Source organism: Chenopodium quinoa, unplaced genomic scaffold (genome assembly GCF_001683475.1).
Source record: "Chenopodium quinoa cultivar QQ74 unplaced genomic scaffold, ASM168347v1, whole genome shotgun sequence".
NCBI lineage: Eukaryota > Viridiplantae > Streptophyta > Magnoliopsida > Caryophyllales > Amaranthaceae > Chenopodium > Chenopodium quinoa.
This window is the reverse complement of record NW_018744626.1, coordinates 2075160-2084079: the sequence shown is the minus strand read 5'-3', so window position 1 is coordinate 2084079 and position 8920 is coordinate 2075160. Positions and strand designations below refer to the sequence as shown.

At 35.9% G+C, this 8920-nt stretch overlaps 1 protein-coding gene across 2 annotated transcripts; it reads right to left on the bottom strand.

The window, feature by feature from the left end:
* Positions 1–306: 306 nt before the first annotated feature.
* On the bottom strand, positions 307–4393 carry LOC110700416 (protein NUCLEAR FUSION DEFECTIVE 2-like). Of its 2 annotated transcripts, XM_021877957.1 has the most exons (4): positions 4124–4393; positions 3945–4030; positions 2089–2494; positions 307–534 (listed from the first exon to the last, which is right to left on the bottom strand). In XM_021877957.1, the coding sequence occupies exons 1-3, from the start codon at positions 4196–4198 to the stop codon at positions 2089–2091; spliced, it is 567 nt and encodes a 188-aa protein (XP_021733649.1). In that variant the 5' UTR covers positions 4199–4393; the 3' UTR covers positions 307–534. The 2 variants fall into 2 exon arrangements, with proteins under 2 accessions (XP_021733649.1, XP_021733648.1); XM_021877956.1 differs by lacking the exon at positions 307–534 and having other exon boundaries at positions 1795–2494; positions 4124–4391.
* Positions 4394–8920: the final 4527 nt, after the last annotated feature.

The window sequence follows — 8920 nt, the reverse complement described above, 5'->3', positions numbered from 1 at the left end:
CGAGTTGAGTCAAGAGATCAGGCTTTGAATGAATCGATCTCAATAGCACCACTAGAATAAACAAGAAATTTGGTCATTTGCCTTATTACAAAGTAAAAGTAGATAATAACAGATTTTTCGAGCTTCTCATGTGGATACGAGTCACATTTCAAGTATCTCAACTCAACTTGTCAACATCTTGAGTTGAGTTCAAATCCAAGTTGAGTTCGAATACAAGTTGAGATCACTCAACCCAAGTTTTGATCAAGTTCAACTGTTCAAGTAACTCGCAAGTGATCATCATATAAACACTCCAACAGTCAAAAATTGGCAAAACTGTACATTGTTATTCATATATAATTATATAAATACAAGTACAATACTTCTTCACAAACCACCAAATTACTATTTGAGAGTTTTTTATATTACTATCGGTTTCTTCAATAATGACAACAAAAATACAAGAATGAAGTGATGCTCCAATAATGGTTCGAGGAACACTTAGATAAGCCCTCTTGCATACCCTCTATTTGTAGTGGCTAACGGCTAGGCTACCTACCAAAATTCAAACCCCACCATTTTAATCCTTAGATAAGACAATGAGGTGGCCACTCAATATCATATCTTCTTGTAATCAATTCAATATATTAGCAATACCAAAAGGCAGTGTAACACTTCAACGCAATATAAGATATTAATCACCTAAATAATCTCATATTGATGACTGACATCATGATAATATCTTCAGCAAAATAGCCAGCAAATATCTCAAAACATTAAGCAACCAAAAGACTATTGAACAAGGCTACTATTTTGGAGTATCATGGGAAGACAAGGATAGCTATATTTTTTATTTATACAAGATATTACAACCTCCGTTTCTTAATATTTGATATTTTCAGATCGAACTTTGACTGTAAATTCCTCATAGAATCTATGACGAAATTATACTGATAGAAGATAAGATAATGAAATTACTATTACATAAGAATCTACTATTATACTTGTTGATTATAGTTTTAAGAGTAAATTGTACTCAAAGTTATATCTTAAAGTAACAAAATAGCATAACTTACAAGTCAACGAGAAGGTCTTGTTCCAAAAAAGAAATGAAAGAGGGTTAGGCAACTAAACTAAAGGTGGGGGGACAAGTACATTATACAGCTGATTTTAGGGTGTCTGTCTTTCTTGAGAGCCAAAGATATTTCCAGTTCATACCAAATGGATTAATCAATAAGACAAATTTCTCACCCACATTTTTCTCAATCTTTCTTTCATTTTTGTAACTAAAAAGACGAGAAAAAAGTACTAAAAACCTGAAATTCAGGCCACTTGGAACAGATAATAATACTAAACTAGAGTTGCTTAGCTCAATAATAAATTAATAATGAATCTTTTGGTCACATGAAATGAGAATCAAGTCTCGTAAGTTTGATTAATTTGCTTCATTTTATAATACTGGTTAAAGGTAGCAAGATCGTTTACAGGATGCAAGCGAATCACCGAAACCAGATAAATCATTATAAATTAAGTGCTGATCATGCATGAACAAAGACATGAAAAGGCGGAAACAGGATTTAGTCACTATTAGACTAGTTCAGCTTAAAGGAATTAAGTTTGGCAAGCTTGCAACATTGAGCTGTACTGTACTTTTCTAATAGTGATTGGCCTGTTTCCTGGTTCACCAGCAACCTGGAGACAGACTGAGATAAACCCAACAGATTTCAACATACAACTGACAACAAGGGCCGCCTTGGCGGTTCTCTGAATCTAAAGTGCCGTTTTCAAGGTGACATGCAGGATGATCACAATAAATTTCACTCAAAGATCACAAACGATTCTGACATTGACATTGATCAGCTTTCTACAAACTATAATAAAACGCAAACTTGGATCCACATATAAAACAACCATACTTAGATTAACAACCATTGATAAACTCTGTTAGCCTCCCTAGGAGCAATACATATATGTAGCAGCGTTATTGAGCCATTCTAGTTCTAGAGCATACATAAAGTTAATACAATATATAAACACCATCACCATAACATATAATTCATATAATATGAGTTCATAGTAGGATGCAGTCACACTAGTTCTGAGGCTTACCTAAAATGCAGCAGCCATTTCACCTGTACGAGTATGGACATTCCAGAACACTTTTGAAGCATCATCAGACTTTCCAGAGTCGAGAGCAACAGCAGCAAATATTGCACGAAAAGCACCACAGACTATGGCAGGAGTGGTAGAGTTGGTATTGTGAGAGACTCTGACTATTTTGTGCAACCCCAACCGCATCCCATCCACAGCACAAGAGGACTCCACATTACATGCCTCTGCTATCACACGATTCAGAGTTTTTGAAGATATATCCATATCATTTAGAAGATACCTATAGGACACAGATGTTTCTATGATGCTTGTGCCTAGAATGCTTAATGCCCGGTTGTTCTCCTCAGAAAATGAAGCATGGGTCATTGCACGTCGAAGAAGATCAATGCGTTGAAAAGTATAGCTGCAATTAAAGATTCAACCACTATTACTATTCCATGAACAACATGGAACTAATCATATAGAAAGAAAACTCAAGTGACAACACACAACAGGGCACATGTTTTTGAGCTCACATACAGTTATTGATAATTAGGGGTTAATCAGTTTCTTATCAATCATCACATATTCTCTTCTTGATCCAAGAAACTTTACTTAAGCTCAAGTTTTTTCTAGAGAAAACAAGAGAAAGTCAAAACTTGAAGGGAAAATGTCTCATATATCCATATCATTTCACTTCATAAAATATCTTCACACTTTGAACCATAAAATGGATCCTAGTTCAGCTTTAAATATCCATGAGAGGAGATGAACAAGAACAATTAAACATTGATGAGCTTGATGGAAAAAGAACTGAACCAAAACTTCCACGTCTATGGCTCACCACGGGGGTCGTGGAAATGAATTATGCAATCACCACACGGGCTGCAGGTCATCCTCTAGCCACCCCAAGGTATGAATTTTTCCCGGAGCCCCACAAGGCCACAAAGAAAATAAGATGGAGGAACAAGAGGCTGAGAAATAGAGGAACGACAGCCACAGGTTATAAGTTATGATCACTCGAGTTCATGTCCTTAGTGATTTAGCTACATACCTGCTTGGTCTTAAGACACTAAGAAACTACAACAAAACTAATAAAATCAACGCTAAATTGTGGAATATACAACTCAATTCACCAATCTCATTCTCCTTCAACCGGATTCTTATAAGGTCCAACTACATTTCAAGAGATAGACAACATTTCGAAGAATCATCAAGATCTAAGCTCTCCTTGCACAAATAGAAATCTTAAATCTTTTTAGTTAAGTATTAAACAAATAAACATTAGTTAAAAAATTAACAGCAAAGACACAAATTGTTTACTTGTTTTATACTACTCAGACTTCAGAAAATTTTCAACAAAATCCACATCTAAGGCTCGGATGCTAGGTTATATGATTTAAACAAGTCGTGCAAGTATCATAGATCACATTTAATCCCACCCACCCAAACATCAACATCAATGGAAATTTAAGCAACAAGAAACTATTCTAAAATAACATATTTATTTGTTTATAAAATACAATATTTAAAAAATTGCATTGCTGAAAACAACAGCAAGCAAAAAATTGGACTAATTACAATAACAATCGTACTTTAGTAATCAAACTATCTTTAAATTCTTGTTCATCTTCACTAGTTGGTTAGTCATGTCCGGTCATAGCGGGTCAATTAGTTGGTTAGTTATATTTGGTCGGGTCAATTTTTGACACCTCATTTTGACGATCACCCATCAACAAGATAAGTATGGTTGAACAAATTATATAAAGAATCATGCTTTAGAAATCAATAACAATCATCTCTTTCTCATCCTAATCAATTTCTTGAATAACTTGACTAAATAGTCAAAATTAATATAGATAGTTAGAGAGTACTTAATCTGCTTCTGGAGGGTTTCAAGTGCAGTAGAGAAGGGAGATTTTGTTGTGATTATATGCTTCTTGCTCACCAATTCATCAATCTGCGGTAAAAATTTAAACAAAGTAATTAACTTTACAGAAATTAAGTTCATAATATTTCAGGGATTTAAGTGATGATTAAAGAATAATTAAACCTGGAAAGCAGCGGAAGTAGAGACTATCATAATCAGAGTGAGGATTGCAAAACAAACTGCAATTCGACGGTCCATTTTCCGATCAGAGCGAAGAATCCAACTTCAGACTTTTACTTTATGTGCAGTGAAAACCTAATGCTTCTTACTTTACCTTACTCAAACGCTCCACAAACAAACAAAAAAAAAAACAAAAAAAAAAAAAAAAAAAATCACTTAATGTGGAAGAAGTCAATACTCTATATAAAGATCGTTGTGGGTAGAGCTGTCAAAAGTTGACCCGATCCGAAATACCGACTCAAACTTGATTATTAATCGAACCATCTTAATCCGCAAAAATGGGGACCCAAACCCGACCTGAAACCAACCCTAGACCCGAGATGACCCGAGTATGTGAGACTTGGACCCGAACATGAATTGGCCTGGAGATTACCCGACCCGAATGTAACCCGTTAATTATTAACCTGAATCGAACCCGACTGGAACCGAAATTGACCCAAACCCGTTTTAACCCATCAAAACCCGAATTTAACCCGACTTGTTACTAACCTGATCTGAATTCAACCCGACTCGTTCCTAACCCGACCCGAATTTAACCCAACTTGTTACAAACCCGACCCGAAATCAACCCGACTAGTTATTAACCTGACCCAAATTTAACCCGACTTGTTATTAACCCGACCCTAAAATTACCAGATTTATTACTAACCCGACTAAAAAATTAGTCCGATCTGTCACTAACCTAACTCAAAATCAACACAACTTGTTATTGACCCTACCTAAATTCAACCCAAATTGTTCTTGACCCGATTTCAAATCACCTTAAATGCAATTTAGACCACCTAATTATTGTTGATCAAAGCATTTTGTCTAGGGAGACCAAGTCGGTGAGTCGGTCCAGGCCAGCAAAAGAAAGGAGCATCAATGCATCATACTCAAATTTAAGAGTTAAATATAGTATATATTTGTTGTATGGTCAAAGAAGATAATCATCTTCCTAAATTATAGACTATAGTTCCCTAGTATATTGCCATATATATTATAGTCAAAGGAAATAATTAGCTTGATAAAAATGATAATTATCTATTTATAGTTAGTTGAACCCAAATATGACCTGACTTGAAAAAGACCCGACCTGATTGTAACCTGCAAAAGTGCAAATTATTGACTTGAACATAAACCGACTTGAATCTGAGAATGACCCGACTTGGAAATGACCCAACTTGATTGTAACCCGCTAATTATTGACTTGAACCGAACCCGACTTGAACCCGAGAATGACCCGACTTGAAAATCACCCGACCTGATTATAACCCGCAAATTATTGACTTGAAACGAACCCGACTCAAACCCGAGAATGACCCGACCTGATTCTAACTCGCAAATTATTGACTTGAACTGAACCCGAGAATTTCCCTAACCCGTTTTAACTCGTGAAACCCCGAATTAGACTCGACCTATTGTTCCCACATCTCGAATGTAACCCGACTTGGTATTAACCCAACCCAAACTCGATAAGAAGTATGACCCGACGTGACCGACCAACCCAAACCCGACCTGCATAGGTTAAGGAATTAATCCGAACTGATTTGACCCACTCTTACTGACCCAAACCCGACCCGTTTACCCGAATCGACAGCTCTATCCGAAACCTCAAAAAATTCTCAAAAAGCATGGATATTAGCCTTCAATTTTGGATTTTGTTTTTACTTTTTTCCACCATAAATAAAAATTGCCGGAATGTTTACTATGGTTCTTAATACTCTCAGGGAGTCCAATTGACTATGCGGAACTATCCAATTTGCCTTTAAACTACCAATTTACCAGTTTGCAACTTGCATCGATTTCATTAACTCAGGCCTTCCACGAACATTTATGACAACATATAATGATCATATATGGTTCCAAACGGTATTATATGGCCCCGAGATTTATCCCCTAGAGATCCAACATTTTTCGACACTGGGCCCTAAACCTCCAAAAATTCGCAAAATGCATGGATATTAGACTTCATTTTTAGAATTTTTTGACTTATTTTCGCCCAGAAATAAAAATTTTCGTAATGTTTACAATGGTCCCTTATACCCTCCGAGAGTCCAATTGGGTGGGTGGAACCATCCAATTTGCCTTTAAAAGGCCAATTTACCTGTTTACAACTTGCACTGATTTCATTAACTCAAGCCGACCACGAACATTTATGACAACATATAATGATCATTTATGGTCCCAAACGACATTATATGACCCCGAGATGTATCCCCTAAAATCTCATTTCTCGTCGACACCAGGCCCCGAAACCATCGAAATTTCTCAAAAAGCATGGATATGCCTTCATTTTTGGAATTTTTTTGACTCTTTTTTCGCACGAAAATAAAAATTGCCGAAATTTTTACCAGGTTCCCTAATACCCCCAGGGAGTCCAATAGGGTGGGTGGAACCATCCAATTTGCCTTTAAAAGACCAATTTACCGGTTTACAACTTGCACCGATGTCATTAACTCAAGTCTACCACGAACATTTATGACAGCAAATAATAATCATATATGGTTCCAAACGACATTATATGATCTCGAGATGTATTCCCTATAATTTCAAGACCTTTAAACACCGGTCCCCGAAAACTCCAAAATTATTCCAAAACCGTGGATATTAGCCTTCAATTTTTGAATTTTTTTTACTTTTTTCGCCCATAAATAAAAATTGTCGAAATATTTACCATGGTTCCTAACACCCTCCGGGAGTCCATTTGGGTAGGTGGAACCATCCAATTTGTCTTTAAACGACCAAATTACCGATTTACAACTCTCACCGCTTTCATTAATTCAAGCCTACCACGAATATTTATGAAAACATATAATGATCATATATGGCTTCAAATGGCATTATATGACCCCGATATGGATCCCCTAAAATCTCAAGGCTTTTCGGCAACGGGCCCCAAAACCTCTAAAATTTCTCAAAAAATATGGATATTAGCCTTCAATTTTAGAATTTTTTGACTTTTTTTCGCTCGTAAATAAAAATTGTCGAAATGTTTACCATGGTCCCTAATACCCTTAGGGAGTCCCATTGGGTGGGTGGAACCATCCAATTTGCCTTTAAACGGCAAATTTACCGATTTACAACTTGCACCAATTTCATTAACTCAAGCCTACCACAAACATTTATGACAACATATAATGATCATATATGGTTCCAAACGACATTATATGACCCCGAGATATATCTCCTAAAATCTCAAGGCTTTTTGAGTTTTCGACACCGAACCCCAAAACCTCCAAAATCTCTCAAAAAGCATGGATATTAGCCTTTAATTTTGGAAATTTTAGACTTATTTTTGCCGGTAAATAAAACTTTCCGAAATGTTTACCATGGTCCGTAATACCCTCGGGGAGTCCAATTGGGTGTGTTGAATTATCGAATTTGCCTTTAAACGACCAATTTACCAGTTTACAATTTGCATTGATTTCATTAATTCAAGCCTACCACGAATACTTATGACAACATATATTGATTATAAATGGTTCCAAACGGCATTATATGATCACGAGATGTATCCCTTATAATTTTAAGACTTTTCGACATCGGGTCCCGAAACCTCCAAAATTTCACAAAATGCGTGGATTTAATTTTGGAATTTTTTGACTTTTTTCACCTGGGAAAAAAATCGCTGAAATGTTTACCATGGTCCCTAATATCCTCCAGGATTCCAATTGGATGAGTGGAACTATCCAATTTGTCTTTAAACGACCAATTTACTACAACTTGCACCGATTGCATTAAGTCAAGCCTACCACGAACACTTATGACAACGAATAATGATCATATGTGGTTCCAAATGACATTATATGACTCAGAGATGTATTTCCTAAAATTTCAACACCTTTCAACACCGGGCCACGAAACCTCCAAAAGTTCTCAAAAGGCGTAGATATTAGATTTCAATTTTGGAATTTTTTGACTTTTTTTCGCCCGAAAATAAAAATTTCCGAAATGTTTACAATGGTCCCTAATACCCTCCGGAAGACAATTAGGTGGGTGGAACCATCCAATTTGCCTTTAAACTGCCAATTTACCGATTTACAACTTGCACCGAAGTCTACCATGAACATTTATGACAACATATAATGATCATATATGGTTCTAAACGGCATTATATAACCCTGAAATTTATCCCCTAGAATTCCAAGACTTTTCAACACCGGGCCCTAAACCTCCAAAATTTCGTAAAATGCGTGGATATTAGACTTCAATTTTGTAATTTTTTGACTTATTTTGGCCCGGAAATAAAAAAAAATGTTGTAATGTTTACAATGGTTCCTTATACCCTCTGGGAGTCCCCTTAGCTAGGTGCAACAATCCAATTTGCCTTTAAACAGTTGAGTTACCAGTTTATAACTTGCACCGATTTCATTAACCCAAGGTTACAACGAATATTTATGACAAAAAAATAATGCTCATAAATGGTTTCAAACCACATTATATGACCCAGAAATGTATTCCCTAAAATTTCAAAACTTTTCAACACCAGATCCCAAAGTCTCCAAAATTTCTCAAAAAGCGTGGATATTAGACTTCAATTTTGGAATTATTTAACTTTTTTTGGCCTGGAAATAAAAATTGCCGAAAATTTACCATGATCCCTAATACCCACCGTGAGTTCAATTGGGTGGGTAGAACCATCCAATTTGCCTTTAAACGACCAATCTACCGATTAACAACTTGCATCAATTTCATTAACTCAAGCCTATCACGAAAATTTATGACAATAAACAATGATCATATATGGTTCCAAACGAC